General features: G+C 40.1%; 1 protein-coding gene across 1 annotated transcript; it reads right to left on the reverse strand.

Moving 5' to 3' along the window:
* Positions 1 to 1623: 1623 nt before the first annotated feature.
* On the reverse strand, positions 1624 to 19456 carry LOC309491669 (asc-type amino acid transporter 1-like; the record flags this gene model as incomplete). Its single annotated transcript, XM_082190717.1, has 10 exons — positions 14818 to 19456; positions 11343 to 11547; positions 11103 to 11254; positions 9606 to 9731; positions 7463 to 7616; positions 6997 to 7120; positions 6415 to 6518; positions 4441 to 4537; positions 4134 to 4283; positions 1624 to 1801 (listed from the first exon to the last, which is right to left on the reverse strand). Coding segments are annotated over exons 1-10 (1432 nt in total), but the record flags the coding sequence as incomplete, so codon positions are not given.
* Between the last annotated feature and the right edge of the window lie 29 nt (positions 19457 to 19485).

The raw sequence follows: 19485 nt of genomic DNA on the forward strand, positions 1-19485 counted from the left end.
TGGATGCATTGTGAGTATTTGCAGTGCGTTTCTGTATTTGGATGTGTTGTGAGTATTTGCAGTGCGTTTCTGTATTTGGATGTGTTGTGAGTATTTGCAGTGAGTTTCTGTATTTGGATGCGTTGTGAGTATTTGCAGCATGTTTCTGTGTTTGGATGCGTTGTGAGTATTTGCAGTGAGTTTCTGTATTTGGTTGTGTTGTGTTGTGAGTATTTGCAGCATGTTTCTGTGTTTGGATGTGTTGTGAGTATTTGCAGTGAGTTTCTGTGTTTGGATGTGTTGTGAGTATTTGCAGTGAGTTTCTGTATTTGGTTGTGTTGTGTTGTGTTGTGTTGTGAGTATTTGCAGCATGTTTCTGTGTTTGGATGTGTCGTGAGTATTTGCAGTGAGTTTCTGTATTTGGTTGTGTTGTGAGTATTTGCAGCATGTTTCTGTATTTGGATGTGTTGTGAGTATTTGCAGCGAGTTTCTGTTTTTGGTTGTGTTGTGAGTATTTGAAGCATGTTTCTGTGTTTGGATGCATTGTGAGTATTTGCAGTGCGTTTCTGTATTTGGTTGTGTTGTGTTGTGAGTATTTGCAGCATGTTTCTGTATTTGGATGTGTTGTGAGTATTTGCAGTGTGTTTCTGTATATGGTTGTGTTGTGAGTGCAGCATGTTTCTGTATTTGGATGCGTTGTGAGTATTTGCAGTGAGTTTCTGTATTTGGATGTGTTGTGAGTATTTGCAGTGCGTTTCTGTTTTTGGTTGTGTTGTGAGTATTTGAAGCATGTTTCTGTGTTTGGATGCATTGTGAGTATTTGCAGTGCGTTTCTGTATTTGGTTGTGTTGTGTTGTGAGTATTTGCAGCATGTTTCTGTATTTGGATGTGTTGTGAGTATTTGCAGTGTGTTTCTGTATATGGTTGTGTTGTGAGTGCAGCATGTTTCTGTATTTGGATGCGTTGTGAGTATTTGCAGTGAGTTTCTGTATTTGGATGCATTGTGAGTATTTGCAGTGCGTTTCTGTATTTGGTTGTGTTGTGTTGTGAGTATTTGCAGCATGTTTCTGTATTTGGATGTGTTGTGAGTATTTGCAGTGTGTTTCTGTATATGGTTGTGTTGTGAGTGCAGCATGTTTCTGTATTTGGATGCGTTGTGAGTATTTGCAGTGAGTTTCTGTATTTGGATGTGTTGTGAGTATTTGCAGTGCGTTTCTGTATTTGGTTGTGTTGTGAGCGTTTGCAGCATGTTTCTGTATTTGGTTGTGTGGTGTTGTGAGTATTTGCAGTGCGTTTCTGTTTTTTATTGTGTTGTGAGTATTTGCAGCACATGTGTTGTCAAACTGATGAAAATGTGTTCATAATATCCTGGTGTTTTTTCTATTTGCATGTGTTTTCTTCAGTTGCAGTGCATTGAACTTTCTCTACCACTATTTATAACTCGTTTGTGGCACTTGTTTGTCCTTTTGGAGCTTGACACTCTTCAAAACATCTCATTTTGTTTTCCATGAAAAAAAGGTTTGGAATGGCAAGAGGCTGAGTAAATCATTATTTTAAATATGTATATTGAGAAGTTTTTTTTTTTTTTTTTGCACTGTTCCTATAGAGAACACAGAATATAAATTGCATATCCAGTCTCCTTACCAATGAAGTCATATATGCATTTTGGCTTGTTTTTCCAGTAAACTCCCAGGAAATAAACTGGTACTCCAGTTAGCATAATGACCAGCCCCACTCCACACACCAGCGGCTCTGAGTGCAAACTGAAGCCCAGTAGTAGAGCCCAGAAGAGCAGATAACACACCGGCACAAGGAGACTCACCTGACAAGAGAACAAACAAAGCTTTGATATTCACCCACTATAAACATGATCTGGCAGCGAATACTGTCTACTGCAGCAAACCAGGTGAACCTGCTGGATGCACTGTATAATGCACAGGCTGTCGAGGGTCGCGAGAGTTACATTAAAAAGAAAATAAAAATAATTTTTGTTCCCATAAAATCATAGTCTAAAGACCTATATAAAAAGAATAAATAGCCTACACTAAATATATTTGACTTAAATAATTAACAGATTAACGAAACGAAAGAAAGAATTTTTTTTTTGCAATTGTGTCTACACAAATAAAAGTAAACACTTTTCGTTTGCATTTACATCTGCAAGATGTATTTTTTAGAGTGTTTGCTCATCTGCAATACATCTCTGAGACGTCTTCTGTCTTTAAGATATTTATGGTTTAGAATGTATGTAAATCTGCTCTTTCTAAGGTGTTTATCAGATGTATTTACCCTGCAGATGTTTTCCAGATCTCTAGCAGACATCTTACAGACGTACCTGTGCTACCTGTGCCATTCAGTGTGTCACCGCTCCACTGTGGTGTTTTCAAGCACATTTTTGCGGATGTGAAGAGGATGATTTTTTTCCGTTGATATTGATACACGAGTGAAGTACAAAGCCTACATTAAATAAAAGTTTAGCATCCAAATACATCGTGAATATGGAAACATTTGAGCTTGAATGAGATAGTTAGGCTACGAACGTGAGCCCAACGCCGGTTACTTTCAATTACGCTTTAAATGATTTAATTTTGGCTTGTTTATAGTTACTTACGCTATATTTTTTCATTCTTGTTCTGTTCTAAATACTGGTAAATTTAAAGGATTTGTTGTGGAGTGAGGGGAACTAAAATAGCCTATAGCTAAGTTTGTAGTGTTCATAACGTTTGTAGTAGGCCTACATTATAACATTTAGCTTTATTTACCGGTATTATATCTGAATGCAATAAAATGCCACTTTTGTGACTTACCTGTTTTTTTCTCTCTCTCAAAAACAAATATTTGTAGAGTATTTTTTAAGCACGCAAGAAACGATAGTAGGCTATTATTTGGTTAAAATTATTGCTGTCGTTTAACGGTTAACCGGTTAATTAGCATCCCTGTATATATAGCTAGATCAAATTAGTGCAGAATCAACTTTGCGTTGCGATCACGTCAAGGATAAGCCAAGTGCACGTGCATCATCAAAAGCGGTTGTTAAAGTGATAGTTCACCCAAAAATGAAAATTAGCCTGTGATTTACTCACCCTGAAGCCATCCTAGGTGTGTATGACATTCTTCTTTCTGATGAATACAATCAGAGTTATATATAAAAATGTCCTGGCTCCTCCAAGCTTCATAATGGGAGTGAATGGCTGGAGAAAATTTGAAGCCCAAAAAGTGCATCCATCCATGATAAAAATACTCCACACGGCTCCGGGGGTTAATAAAGGCCTTCTGAAGCGAAGCAATGCGTTTGTGTAAGAGAAATACCCATATTTATAACTTTGTAATCTAAAATAACTAGCTTCCGCCACAAGAGTAACCGTGACGCATGTATGACGTCGGATGTTGGAGTATCGTAAGCTTAGATGCCTCTCGCGGTTTAAACAAATAGGGCTGTGCAACAAACTGAAGCTCCTGAAGTCATCCGTCATTTCTCTTCAAAATGGCTAACTGGCGACTGGTGGTTTTTTTTGCTCTTTCCTCTGAGCTTCAGCGTTCGTCATTACGCTGTGCGTTGGGTCAGGGGTTAGTCTTCCACCGTAAATCAACGTAAGTCTGTCAAAAGCTAGTGATTATAGTTTATAACGTTTTAAATATAAGTATTTTTCTTACACAAACGCATGGCTTTGCTTCAGAAGGCCTTTATTAACCCCCGGAGCTGTGTGGAGTATTTTTATCATGGATGGATGCACTTTTTTGGGCCTTACTCTTTTGGGCTCTCATTATAAAGCTCTGATTGTATTCGTCTGAAAGAAGAATGTCATACACACATAGGATGGTAAATTACACCTAGTAAATCATGGGCTAATTTTCATTTTTGGGTGAACTAACCCTTTAAGAAAAGTGCTGAGCTGAATTTTTGTGCCATCTAGTGGAATAAAGTTAAATGCGCCTTTATCCGCGTTTTATACAAGTGTTCTTATGGTTGGCTTGACTTGTTTGCGGTTGTAGGCCTATTTATGGGTCACGTAAAAAAAAAAGGGTCGCTCTTAAAAAAGTTTGAAAACCACTGGTGTAATGCACAATTTTGCTTTACTATGTGGCATATAAGTACATGTTATGGATTTAGAATACACACAGGCTTTTTATACTGTTTGTATATAATTGAATACCTTGATGGGCCTGTATAAGTTTGGCTTCTTCCATCTGTAGTAGAGCAGGCCAGCAATAGTGACTCCATAGGAGAGGTAGTTGATGAAAGACACATAGTTTATAAGGTTGTGAGTTTCTCCAATGCACAAGATTACGATTGTGGCAGTGCACTGAAAGGTAAGATACAAGAGGCACAACAGAGAGAAAAAAAAAAAGAGTTAATTCAAGTTAATGCAAACAAATTAAAACAAGTTACATCCTGAGAAGCAACATAATAGGCTGGTTACTGTAACAAAAACTCATTGTTCTCATATGAAAAGCACATACACAGACAAGCAGAGCTGGGATCGGTGTGCAGTGCTTAAAGTGGATCATAGCAAGAAGACTGGGTAAATGTCCTTCCCGTGCCCCGGAAAAACACAACCTGAAACGCACACGTAAACAGTAAATGCATAACAAACAATCACTGTCATAATCGGTATTGCTTTCCAGTAAAAATATTGAAATATCCTTAAAGGACAAGTTCGGTATTTTACACTTAAAGCCCTGTTTTTACATCGTTTCTGATGAAATAGAACGGTTAAGATTGAAATTTGGACACATGCGGCTGGCCCGAGAATTTTAGGTTTCTGTGGTAGCACCCCCCCACCTCCAGAATGGCTGCATATGTGCACTGGAACAATCCTTCCTAAAACGCATTAAACTTTCGTTTACAAAGACGTGAAACTCACCGAGTGGTCAGGGGTGTTCACTGATATGCTCACACAAAAATCGCTGCAAAAGATGCTTTCCAACAGGTGTTTTACCATTCGTTGTAAAACTGTGGACCTATTTTTCCAAACGCCTCACACCCGTACATTCTTCCGTTGAGAGCTTGAATAATAGACACAGCCCAGTTTCCGGCGGCGGAGTAATACCGTACCTCACAGCACATCCAATACAAGTCAATGGAGTTGGACAAAAACTACGATAAAACCTGTTGGAAAGCATCTTTTGCAGCGATTTTTGTGTGAGCATATCAGTGAACACCCCTGACCACTCGGTGAGTTTCACGTCTTTGTAAACGAAAGTTGAATGCGTTTTAGGAAGGATTGTTCCAGTGCACATATGCAGCCATTCTGTAGGTGGGGGGGGGGGGGGTGCTATCACAGAAACCGAAAATTCTCGGGACAGCAGCATGTGTCCAAATTTCAATCTTAACCGTTCTATTTCATCAGAAACGACCTGAAAACAGGGCTTTAAGTGTAAAATACCGAACTTTAAAACTAGAATCATTACTTAAAATGCAAAATTGCGTAAGATACTACTTGCTTACAAAATGTAGTGGCGTACATTCATTTTAGTGGCGTGTTACAACAATAATATAGCTGCAAGCTGCAATAAAGGGGCCAATCACAGAAAAGGCACAATGAGTTATGCAAGTATGTCTGGGAACATCAGACCAATGGCAACAATAAGTAACTAAAGATAAAAAACTTTACAACCTAAACGTTTAGACCTAAAGATGTACAAATATTTTATTTAATTAGGTACACTGTAGTAGCCTAGTGTTATTATTAAGTGTCCTGTTAAGTAAGTTTGTTCTAGACAAATTTAAACACACACACACACACACACACACACACACACACACACACACACACACACACACGATTCAATCAGACAAAGTCTGTTATTGAGAGAGAGATACATTGTTCTTTTATTTCAATAAATCTGTTTTTGAACAATATCATATGGAATGGCATCCATTTTTACTTCTTTTGTCTATTGTTACAATTTACCCCAGCATGTGTTACAACCTACCCCGGTAGTGGGGTAGGTTGTAACACAGGAACACATGTATTTGACATCAACCCACGAGGTCTGTGATATTCTTGTAGGGCTGAATTGGTTCCATTTATAGTAAACAAATGTGGGTCCTTTGTATAAAAGTTTGAGAACTCAAGCTAAAAAATTCAGCAAGTTACAGGTGCTGAAGCAAAAAGTGTTAACCATCCCCGGTCTCCCCCTGTATTTAACATTTATTTTATTCCTGTGTTCAAAACTGAATTTTTAGCATGATTACAGGAATAAGTTACATTTTAAAATATATTATAATAGAAAACGGACATATTTAACAATTCTTTCACAATCTTTTTTTCTTTTCTTTTTTGCTGTCTTTTTGACAGCTGTGTATGTTTTTATTTTTTTTTACATTCAAAGTCTTTTGACCATTTTATCACAATAATCTGTTTAATGTTCTGTGTTTCCTCAGGAGGTAAATGTAAATGTAACGGTGAAATGAAAAAGAAATGCGCTCACCTGGAGGAGGTGAAGAGATAACCATTGATGCCGCCGAAAGTGGAGAGTGCCACAGAGATCGGCATGAGGGTGGAAAACATCCCGAGGAGTTTCTCACCGAAAGTCTGAGGCAAGCAAAACATAAACACATCATTAATAAGGTTTTGCCCACTGATATCACATGCATCGTTAGCCAACTATGGTCGCAAGTTCTGTCGTTATCAGCAGTTCAATGAGTCGGTGTTTCCCGAAACCATTTATTATTATTTTAATTCATGTGCCCTTATCATTTTAAACAATATAACTTCCTCTTCTCTTCTCTTCTCTTCTCTTCTCTTCTCTTCTCTTCTCTTCTCTTCTCTTCTCTTCTCTTCTCTTCTCTTCTCTTCTATACGATATATGTCACAATAGGGAAGAAAAGTCCAGCACAACTTCTGTTTCATGTCGACTGTAATGAAATTCCGGCTGCTTTCTGCAGACTGTAATACTTTTAATCCCATACATAAAAGTGACACAAATATTTAGTGTATCCATCCTTGAGTGTTAGCAGAGTGTTAATAATCTAATAAGAATAAACCCGGCGAGTCAAAGGCCTGTACTTACAACAGCCACTGCGTTGGAGGACAGCAGCTCATCAGGAGACATGGAGGAAAAATATGCGATGTTTGTGAGAGTGTACACAAATGTCACCAGTGGAATGGAGATGTATATGGCTCGTGGCAGATTCCTGAGGTAAACAAACAAACATATTATACCAATACAAATAATATTCACATTGGTATATCCAGCCACAGTGCCTGTGTGGATAAAGACATTACGGAGTAGATCATAATTGTGGGTTCAAAAAGTGAGTCAAAAATGTATTTAGCCCATTGACAGGAATCTGTTTAGGATTTCAATCTATACAGTGCATGTCAATTTTGAAATAGCATTTCATTAATGTGACTCAAATGAATTATCCTGATAATTATATCAGTTGAACGGCAGCAGTTTCCTCAGAATGAGCCAGAACGATTGTTGCAGCAGAGTTTGTGAGTCCAGGCATGTTTTAAAGTGGTATCAGACTAACCTCCTGGGATCCACCACCTCCTCCGTAACGTAGTTGAGGAAGTTCCAGCCGCTGAAGGCAAAGGAGGCATGAAGGAAAGCCAGGGCAATCTGCCCTATAGACGGGGCTTTATTAAACGTGAACGCCACCTGTGGGGTCAGGCTCTCATAGTTACCTGAGCAGACAGGGACAAACTGTTAGTCTGACACGTAACAAACATGAGCTGTGAAGAGAGATGACATTTCAAATGACTGAAAGGATTACTATCTATTGACAGACTGATATATCGGTATAACATAGTTTGCCATGTCAATATATTTCCCAGGGGGTGTATAATTATTTTTAATTTCATAATCATTCAACACCACTTTGTAGAGATCTGGTTTCATTATGAGGATGTGTTTTTTTAAAGGGGTCATAACATGACATTAAAGGGGTCATGACATGAGAAATCAAATTTGCCTTGATCTTTTGATCTATAAGAGGTTTTTGTACCATTAAAACATCCTGCAAGTTTTACAGCTTACAATGTCCTCCTCATTATAAACAAAGCATTTATTTAATCAAGCTCCAAAAACAGCTCGTTTTGATATTGGGTGATCTGTGATGTCACACGGGCAAAAACATTTGCATATGACTGCCTCCAAAGAAAGACATCGACCAATAGTTTTACATAATCGCACCACAGGCCCCACCCACTGACATTTAGTCACTTAACGGCTGACATTTGTCTACACTGGATGTGAGCGTCACATCACGTCAAAAGCACATAGAAGCCATTATAATGACTGACGCTGTCTACACTGGATACAGTATACAGATGTGTGTTCAGTTTCTGATGTGTTCCACGCGCTTGAGTCTGTTGCCAACAGGACAAATGGAAGCGCAAAGGAACGCTCTGACACGTCCTGTTTTAATAGCTAATTTGCGTCTCTGTACAGACTCCGGAAGGATAATCCAGGATCGGAAACAAGTACATCGTTTATTTTAAATGGCATCTTGGATCATGTCGGAGGATTATGTGTTTGTTCTGAGAATTTGACAGCAGATTGTTTTGCAATCGAGGCACAGTGTAATGGAGAGTTCACAAAGAAACTTTAGTTGATGGATGAAGCAGCTAACTGTATTGGATCTGACAGCAGCTGCATCAAACCCTGTAAATGATTTCATAATGCTTTTCCTGTAAATTACACTTTTAAACGGATAATGTTTTCATGTTACATTCTGTTGTTGGATGTACCAACGAACACAAGAGTCTCCATAGACTCCCGGCATCTAAATCACTGAGGACACCGTAGTTGAAGTTGTTACTCGAGGATGGATCAGTACCAACTGTTCGTGATCCAGCTTATAGTCTCCGGAGTGAGAGCGCACACTTTATTACAGTTCATAGGAGTTGTTTTACATATAAAGTTAACCAGTTTATTAAGCATCCCTGAAAAGGCATAAAGTCTCTATATATTTGTTTACTGTTAGTAAGAAACTAACATGTTAACAAGTGTTTTTGTGTAATTCAATGTTGATGATAATGTATTGGAGAGAGACATATAGTTTATGGATTTAATGCGCACTTCTTGTACTGTGTTTTATTCAGCTCTTACTGTGATTTTCTGGAGTGAAAACAGACACTTCATGTTTTGTGTGACGTACAATAAACTTCATAAAACTCGTTAGTAAAGTTTTGGCCATCATTCGGGCGGGGTCTACTCTGCCACAACAGGCTTGTACTAATAGTGGATTAAAGCAAGATGACAGCATGAGACATAAGCATAATACACACTCTGGGGACATCAGAGACTTATTTTACATCTCTTAAAAAGGGGCATAATAGGCCCCCATTAAAGGAACCGCCTCTTAAAAACTGATAATTTCAGACAGAGGGTCAGAATAAGGGTTGGAAATAATTGTTTCTCCGTGTGTGTGTGTGTGTGTGTGTGTGTGTGTGTGTGTGTGTGTGTGTGTGTGTGTGTGTAAATTAACATTATAAGTGAACCTCAGGGAACATTAAAATAATGGAAAAATCCATGTCATGACCCCTTGAATGTTTTATTGATGTTTTAACTACTTATTTTTTCAAGTATATTAAATAATTATAAACACATTTTTATAATTAATGACACCATATTAACATAAAGCTCTTTAGATATCCATGTGACATTCTCACCTCCAAAGATCTGCACCAAACCGACAGTAATGATGAGCCCTAGAGCTAGAAGTTTTCCTACTGTAAACGCGTCCTGGATCCGTGTGGCCAGACGCACGCTGTAGCAGTTCACCCATGTCAAAAACACTACAAATATTCACACAGAGACAACATAAACATTTAAATAATGCCTTCATTGATTCACTTAATGTGTGACTTAAAATACAATGTTTAAAGTTTTCATGTTAAATGTTGCCATCAGAAAATACTGATTTAGGATTAGCTTGTGGTACTTGACCAAAATGTGGGAATGCTCGAGGGGAAGTTGGACTTGTAATTCTATGGGCTAATCCATCAGTGTCACCGCTTACAGACTCTTTCATAATCACTTTCCCTCTACCAAGAGAAGTTTAAGCCCAATTGAAACAAATTACTTTCAATGAGAACAAAAAGGGGAGCAAAGAGCAGGTCTGTGAGGAGATGAAATGCCTTGCGTTTTCCTGCCGTTGTCTTGCTCTTGCTGTTTTGGTTTGAGCATGACTTATTAAAGCCAACAGGCTTTAATAAAGAGAGCTAATGCAGCAATCACATGCTATAGACCCATGCCACCTCCAACACTGATCAGTCAAGTGCTTTTGGCACAAATCCAGGGTTGTAACTGTAACTGGGTCATTCTCAACCAGGGGTCGGGGCCCACTAGAGGGCCTCAGCAAACTTTCAAAGGAGTCTTAAGTTAAATAAGTATTAAAATCAGCTAAAACAACTAAAAAACAAGATATATTCAATGAAGAACCAGGGTTCCCACAGTCTTGAAAAACTAAGACGTCTAGATTTCTAGATCTGGAAAAATCATGTAAATTCATAAACTCTTAAAACTCCATGGGCTTTCCTGGCCACTTTATTGGCTACACCTTGCTAGTAGCGTGCTGGGCCCCCTTTTGCCTTCAGAACTGCCTTAATTCTTTGTGGCAAAGATTCAACAAGGTGCTGGAAACAATCCTCAGAGATTTTGGTCCATATTATCATGATAGCATCAGGCAGTTGCTGCAGATTTGTCGGATCTGAACATCCATGATGCAAATCTCCCGTTCCAGCACATCCCAAAGCTGCTCTATTGGATTGAGATCTGGTCACGGTGGAGGCCATTTGAGTTTACTGAAATGATTTTCATGTTCAAGAAACCAGTTTGAGATGATTTGAGCTTCATGACATGTGCGTTATCCAGCCGGAAGTAGCCATCAGAAGTCATGAGTACACTGTGGTCATAAAGGGATGGAAATGCTCAGGTAGGCTGTAGCATTTAAACGATGCTCAATTGGTACTAAAAGGTTCGGTTGAACAGAAAAACATACTTCACGAAATTCTGCTTCAAATCGAGGTTAAATTCTGGTGAACCCTCAGGTTAACCAAAGCCATTTCAAAACTTAGACTTTTAGCACAATTATATAAACTCCGTCATCAACAGCAGGCTGTTTCAAGAAATGAATCGAATAGATAAATAAAGAAGCAAGCACTCACATATGCAGATGGTGGACAGCATGCGTGTGGCTATGTATGGAGGAATGCAATGTGGAAAAACTGGCTGAAGCACATAGTTGGAGAAAGTAAGCGCTATGACTGCCAATGTGGTGGGATACATGATCAATACTGCACTCCATAATAGCAGAAACCTAGAGAGCAATACAACACATTCAGGATATGTGACGGACATTTGATTTTCATTCATTTTTCAAAAGATCACATATGAACCTGTCATACCCCATGAGACCGCCAAAAATCTCTGTGACGTAGGAATAGTCTCCCCCAGATTTGGGGATGGTGACCCCTAGCTCAGCGTAGCAAAGGGAACCCAGAGCAGCTATGCCTCCTCCTAACACCCACACCACCAGCGCCAACCCAACAGATCCGGAATGCTCCAGAACACCCTTAGGAGAGATGAAGATTCCTGAGCCAATAATGTTACCTGAGAAAACAAACAAATCACATGTAATTGTTATTTCCTGTCTACATTTGTCCTGAACACAACAGCCCTAGTCATTCATAATGCAAACCTGTTGCCTTTTCTTGGTCTGAATGTTTTACATTCACACCTTCATATTAGCATTTGCTCTTGGGCAAACCTGTGAACTCAATGAAATCACACTGGTGTCTTTGATATAATACCATTTGGTAAATTATTTTCTATTTACTTCCTATTCACAAGAGAATCTTGGGGAAAAAAAATCATAGCAAGCAAAGTCCCTTTCATGCAAAGTTGACTGTTCCTATAGCAACCGGAGCTTCTAACGCAGCTTTACCGATTAGCGACTGGTTCTTTCATTTAGAATGACGGGACTTATTTCACCATATTGCGCATTTCAATTTCTCCAATTAATAAGTAATATGAGTGTACTGTCTTTGTTTATCTAAAGTCTTGCACCATGGTGTCTAGATTATAGATTTTTATAATTGAGCATCAATAATAATTGACCCTGACACGCCGGGAGGAGAAACCAAGATCGGCGAAAAGCGATGGGCCCTGACGACATCCCAGTTTAAGCCTGGAAGTTTCCACTGGGATGTCCACTGGGGCATCACCATCCTCACTGATTTGTTCAGTCGAATTGCCACTTATGGTGAGGCCCCACGCGCTTGGCTGACCAGCACCACTGTGAACATCTGGAAGGGCAAAGGTGACGTGGCCAAATGCCCAGTTACCGCCCAATCTGCCTCCTATGCCACGCAATGAAGATCTTTGAACGAGTTATCGAAGGCCGGCTTCGGAAAAAAGCCTCCATTTAGCCAAACCAATGCGGCTTCGTCCATGGATGCGGCATCACAGATGCAATCCATGCCGCTCCTGGAGAGGCACTGTAAGAAGAAAAGCCTGTACACATGGCGTTCCTTGACCTGAAGAAGGCTTTTGACAGAGTGCCCCACGACCTCATCTGGCACGCCCCTCGGGCTCACAGTGTCCCTGAAGCCATCGTGACTTGGATAAAGCCCCTCTACACCCGTACCATCCACTGCCTTGTTGGAACACTGCTGCCCTTACCAATTACCGTTGGTGTCCACCAAGGCTCGCCCCTCTCACCACTCCTGTTTGTCCTGTGTATGGACCCAATCACCAAGGACTTGCAAGGGCCTCATTCACCATGGACACTCTTATGCTGTCGACGTCTTCCTCACCAGCGAAAGGTGGAAGACATGCTTGGACGACCATGGCATGCAAATTAAACATAAAAAAGACAAAGCACCTGGGATGTGGCCCCCAAACCGACATCAGCGTCAATGGCGAAGAACTGAAGAAGGCCCTGGACGAATACCTCGGATCCGTCATCACCAGTGACGGCAGCACCCTCTCTGACGCTAAAGCACGGGTTAACGTGGCATGGATGAAATGGCGCCAGCTCACTGGGATTCTCCACGACCGCCGGATGCCCAACCACCTCAAGGCCAAGATTTATAAGACCTGCCCTGTGACCCTTTATGGCACAGAGTGCTGGCCAGCATCGGAGGAACACAAACAAGCTCTTAACATCATGGAGATGCGAATGTGTACTGGCTTAGGGCTAACACGATTGAATCACATAAAAGACAAAGATGTCAGCTGAGTGTTGTCCCAAATTAGGAGAAGAGGCGCTAAGTGTGACTAGGGTGGTACGGACACATCATACAGAGCAACAAGGATTTAGTGGCCAGAAAGGCGCTGTGCCTAAGTCCCCAAGGATGCCGATCATGAGGACAACCAAAGATGCAGTGGCTTGATCGGCTGAAGGAAGACATGAAGATCGTCAATGCTGCCAGGAGGACGCCCTCGACCGTGCCAAAGGAAGAAAGCGTTGCAAAAAAAGCAGACCCCGCAGACGAATAGGAGTAACTCTAGGATGGAGAAAATGAGTAGCATATTTAAACTGCTCAGGTAATGTTAATGGTATGACCTATTTCAGGGGTGGATAACATTATTATTTAAAATCGGTCAGAGCTAGAAATGTATCTTCATATTTACAGGTAAAGCTTAATTTTGCATGAAGACTTTCTATGACAATCCCCCACTACTTTTTATGCACAATAACATGCCTCCCAAAAGAGGTCAACATGTTTTGTTTTGTTTTCCAGTGGGGAAAAGAAATGCTCAACAACTTTTTGGTAAACAAATGTTGAGATTTGTTATTTTACAAAAATAAACCCAGTCTGAGAGATATTCACTGGAGTAAAGACTAGCTCCAGCTTCCCTTTCATTATTGCATGCCTCCCAGTAATCCCAGTAAAAAATAAATAAAAAAAAAACACCATTAAGATTATGTAACAAAACTGATATTTCCCCCCTTTATTATAGAATTAAATTTGAAGTAGAACCCAATATTGTTCAAAAGCAATCAAAAATGCTTGCCTAGTCAACATCAGCACTAACCCTGCTGTAGTACCTGAGAGAGTTTTCATGGCAAGACAATGATCAGCCCCCCTTCACTAACCCGCTTCCTGGCAGCTCTTCTCTCAAGCACTCGTACAACGACATTACGTAACAGCAGGCATAAATAATTTACTGCTGCCCGTCAAAGCCCCGGATACCATCAGAAGCGGAGGGAACAATCTTTAGCTTTCATTCGACGGCCCCTTTCAAGAGGACAAACACCTCTGAGAGGCCTACATACGGTGGATGTTGGTTTTAGACTCAAGTAAAAGAATGGTTTAAAAGATCTGCAAACTTCAAGTGATTGTTGTTTAACACTCATTAATTGTTGAGATTGAATGATTATATAGTTTTCTGAGTTTTTTTAGACATTTAAAAAAAAGAATGAAACAAACAACCAAGTCAGATAACTACTTTAGTAACCTTACAATGATCTTGAGATTTTGAAGAAAAAAAAAAAAAAAAAAAAAAAATGTAATATACTTTTCACATGCATTACAGGATAATATAATTATCACAGTTACTTTTATTAAATAATTATGTATAAATCAATAAATAGCTATTATGTATAATACATTACAATAATACTATATAAAATAATAATTAAGATACTGGTAAATCAATAAATCACAAATAGTTAATCTGACTATATGGTAATCTAACATGCATTTAAGAATGCTTTAAATGGTCTATATTGTGTTCTAGTTTGCATAAAAGCCAAATATAACAGTCCACGACTAACAAGATGGCGAATATCTTGTCTTTATTAGTCTCAATACATTTACATGTTAGAAGAATGAACCATCATCCAAAAGAAAACAAGTTGTAAACTTTCCGTACCAATGATGATCGCGCACGCGCTCAGAAGTCCAATCTCCTTCTTGAGTGTCACGCGCTCAGGGATGCTGGAGTCTCGTTTAAGCTCGCTATCTTTCATGATGCTCCTCTGAGCCTCCGTCCTTTTCCTCTCTACTCCATCCATTTCAGTGAGCGCACGAACAGAGAGCTGGGCTTCCTCTCTTCAACTCGCTCCAGAGGACTGAGGGACTGAGGGACGGTGTAAAGGCCGCGCAGGCGCCGCATCGCGCGCTGTCCGGGCAGAATGTTAACGAGCGCGCGGCATGACTGATTCACACACGCTGATGCAAAGACATGTTCTGACATTTTACAAAACCATCAATTACTATATGATATTTGCACTTACAAAAAAACAAAACAAAACAAAAAAAGACACAAAGAATGGGCTAATTTATTAATTTATATACAATTTTATTTTTTATTTTTTCGCTCAAAAGGGCAGCAGCAATTACTCAAACAGATGTAACCTATAGGCATCACATAGTTTATGGCATGTTTACTAAAGAACACCAGCTGAAAGGAGAGTGGTACAGGGTGATCCCCACATCCACAGAGGTTTCCTCAAGCTCCCATTCATCCTGAAAGGATCCCCAGTGTGGAATTTAAGAAGTCAAGTCGTGAATTTGTGGCTGCAGCCTTTCTCTGCATGCAGAATAAAGGAGGCCAGTTTTCAGCTGATCTCCTAAGGAAAGCCGTTAAGAGTGAGCTGCTTTGTAGTCCAGCAGGAAGGCTGAAACTCTGCCAGCAGTGTGCGACGCTTAACAGAGGAAGTCGAGCAGAAAACCAATATATCACAGGAGCAACAGAGAGGAGAGGTGGACACAGGGAGAAGATGTACAGCAGACTATAGGCCTGAGGAAATTCATGTCTCAATTCAATTCAAATTGGCCAAGTCTTTAAGTCTTACATGTGCCAATGATTTTGTTGTTGTTGTTGTAATTTCATACTGAAGCAAGGAAATCTGACGTTTATGAGTTCAAATGGTCAACGACACCATTTTGTCAGTGCCAATTAGTGACCTAAATATAATGGCAGAATCTTAATTGTATATATTTTTCATTTTGTCGTATTATTTTTTTTGCACAAACTTTAATTTCTCAAATCAGTTACAGCTACGCTTACATATATCCAAAAGCTCAACCATCTGCCTGTAGAGGGATGGCCTAAACGACATTCATAAAATGGAGGCCTATCACCATAAAAAGCTCGAAAGAGCGCACTTACTACCAAACCCGATGCCAGACCTACAGAAGGGTTCCAAACTGAAGGAATCACTCATCACAGGTCCAGCCTCAGGGATAATGCAAGAAGCGCCTGGTGTGAGGAAGTGTGCAGATTCGGACTGCAGTGTTATTTTTTTAGCAAGATGAGACTTGGAGAGACTTTTGTTATTTAAAAGTTTCTGTTATGTCAAGTGTTTTTAGGGGTTAATGTTGATCTTGAGCTTGGTTTAAGAACCAGTATCACTTCTAGACTGCCAACACCTAACATCACATGTGTAAAGAAAAGTTATATTTAGTTGTTGTTATGTAAGCCACATGACTAAACAATAAGGATTATTTGAATAATTAAGTTAAAGCAGTTCATTCAAGTTAAATTAACATAATTGATTCTAGTTAGTTGTACATGGTTGATTAAATTTGGTTTTACTTGTTTCAATCACATGGAACCACTGTCTCAGGCAAAGAGCAATATTTATAAATTTTTTTGCCAGAGCCCTTTCATAAGATCTCTTATACTTTTTACGAACTTGCATATGTTTATTCACATCCTGTGAACTGGTCAGTAGAGTACGAGGGGAAAAAAGTTCTTCTGACATTTGTCAGCTTTCCTTTCAGGCATGGCATTAAGGCAAAAACATCAATTCTACTCAGGGTACCTCCAGTATGGGGTTAGAATTGTTGCATTATTCCAAATAAATAAGATGGAGATTGACAAATAAATGTAAAGAGATTTACAAAAAATATTCAAATTCACAAATAAATAGATTAAGATCCACAAATAAATAGATTAAGGTTTCACAAAGATTTGTAAAAAATAATAAAAAATACAAATAAATAAAATGAGATTTGCAGCAAAAAAAGAATGGAAATATTACAAATGTGTTTTATGTCACAAACACAACGCATCTGTGGATCTCTCGGTGTTTTAATCACACAAACAGCACTTCAGCCCTAATCTATTTATTTGGAATAATGCAGGGGTCCAGACTGCGACCAAATAGTCGCATTTTGCAACCTTTTTACCTGCCGGCGCTACTACATTTTGTTAGAGATCGCACTGGTGCCACCACCACGTTGCCGAACTGGTAAGAGCTGCCATTTCTGTAGAATACGAGAAACATCAAACGGCAAACAAAATGAACACGGAATGAAACAGCACTACTCATTTGTTTATCAGCTCGGACCAATATTAGACAGCGCGAGCTCAGAACAGGTTTACTCGTGGGGGCGATCTCAATCACGCGATACTGTACACAGTGCTGGGAGATCCAGTGAAAAAGTTTTTATTTTTATTTAATAACATCGCTGCGAGATCTAGTGGCAAATATTCAAATTAAGCGCAAAGTTCTCTGTTATAAAACCATAAATATCAGATCGAACAGCGCTGATGTGGAAACCAGGAGAAACATAGTGCCATTAATGAACAAGTTATAGAAGTTATGTTCAGTCCACAAATCGGCAACATTCACCATGGATTTAATGTAGTAACGCTAACTGTTACCATGGTATTGTGGCAGATTTTTATTTTTATTATTTTTTTTTACAATATTCCCTTGAGGGTTCATTACAACCTTTTGAGAGTGAAATTCAAACACTTTTCAAGGACTTTTAAGTGCTTAACACTTTTTCTCAGCACTTAAAAAACTCTAAATATTATCCAGTTCAAATGTTATTTTTAATGTGATGACCAAAAACATCTACCAAAGTTTGTTCCCATTTGTAAAACTAAAAGTTTCAAGACATCTAGGAAAACATCTAGGTTACGACTGTAACCTCTGTTCAGAGAACAGGGAACGAGACACTGCGTCGATGGCGCTATTGGGGAACGCCCTCCACGTGAACCGGTGTCTGAACTATCCAATCACGGCAATCGATATTGACCGGCGACAGCCTATGATGTCACTACTAGTGCGACCTGGAAGTATAAAAGGGGCGCCTAGAGAACATGTCATCCACTTTCGTCTGAAGGGACTGTTCAGCAGCCATCCCTGAGGCATGGATAACGACGCTCTCAGGGAACAGAGGTTACAGTCGTAACCTAGACGTTCCCTTTCGAAAGGGAACTCCCACTGTGTCGATGGCGCTATTGCGGAACGATGTACAATCCCACCATGCTGAGGGGAGTGCATGCCAATTATGGCTCGTAACAAAAACGTCAGAACTGGCAGTTTCAACCTGAAATGCCAAGAACACACTCCCCCTTCGGGTCACAAACAGGCTGTAAGTGACATTATTCCCTATGTTCACTACCCAGGCTATAAGCCTCATAGTGGCCTCCGAACAACGGAAGGCCTACCAAGGCCGCTCAAAGGCTTGGAACCAACAGCTTCCATGGAAGGGTTCATTTAAGGGAATATGGCTAGGGGGTCCGAAAGAAGTCCCGTCCAGTCACTTTCTGAGGGTAACATAAGGTCAACCCCACATGCCACCAGGGAGGCAAACCTGGTCAAATTTACTGACCTAGTCTTGCCAACAACCTGTCTGTTTCCTGAACAGAGTCTCTCACAAAATCCAATAGGGAAAAACTGCAATTAACGGCAGTAGTTCACTCACAAACCGGATCATAGAGACGGGCATCCTGGAGAGTAGAACTCAGCATAGCGCTTGTTAACTCTTGCAAATGAGGGGAGTAACTCTACTCGATCCTGGATCTACACAGTGCTTCAAAGCCCTGTGGAGGCTGGGCACTCCAAAGGGACCCGAATAAGGGGAGCGCCTACAGCTCTAGGGCTGATCTAACAGGGAGGCCTCGTGAGAGTCCTTTGACCTTCCGACCAGACTTATGGAGTTTAGTATTCAAACAGAGCGATCCTCAGATAGATTCTGGAACACTATGCTTAACCTGATAAGTACTGACCAGGCTCTGGCTAAAATCAGAGAGGCTCCATGGGGCCTGTAACATGATATTTAATGCCTTTGCAATGCTAAGCATCCAACTCGTATGGGGAGCCGCCTTCAAAGGGGCCTGTTAAGGCCTAACTACTTGATAGCGAGGATGTATGCAAAGCCATCAGAAGCTTAGGTGCTCTCAGAGACATTTATGTGGGCCTGGTTATACTTATTTAACATTGCCAATAGGCAGTGTACTCGGCAGAAGTGCTATCAATCCTTTAAAGCAAGGAGAGTACAATCTTACGCTACTGGAGTATCGAGGAGGCCTAATGTAAGGCCTACAGCTTCGCCCGGGCAGTTCTTTGGCTCTAAGGGCGCATACTCAACCATCCCAAGTGGGAGGAAGTCACTAATCTGTCTCTGAGCCTGGGTGATGAAAGGTGACAACATACGAGCTATGGGTAGCAAAGTACTCTAAATAATGACCTAACAAGGGGAGCAATATCAGCATGACCCTGAAGGATGTATCAGGGTCGAGGCCTATTATTATAATTATATTTCTCTACTAAACCCAAGGGAATGGAGGCCTCACTAA

Source organism: Leuciscus leuciscus, assembly GCF_965113295.1.
Source record: "Leuciscus leuciscus genome assembly, contig: HAP1_SCAFFOLD_419, whole genome shotgun sequence".
NCBI lineage: Eukaryota > Metazoa > Chordata > Actinopteri > Cypriniformes > Leuciscidae > Leuciscus > Leuciscus leuciscus.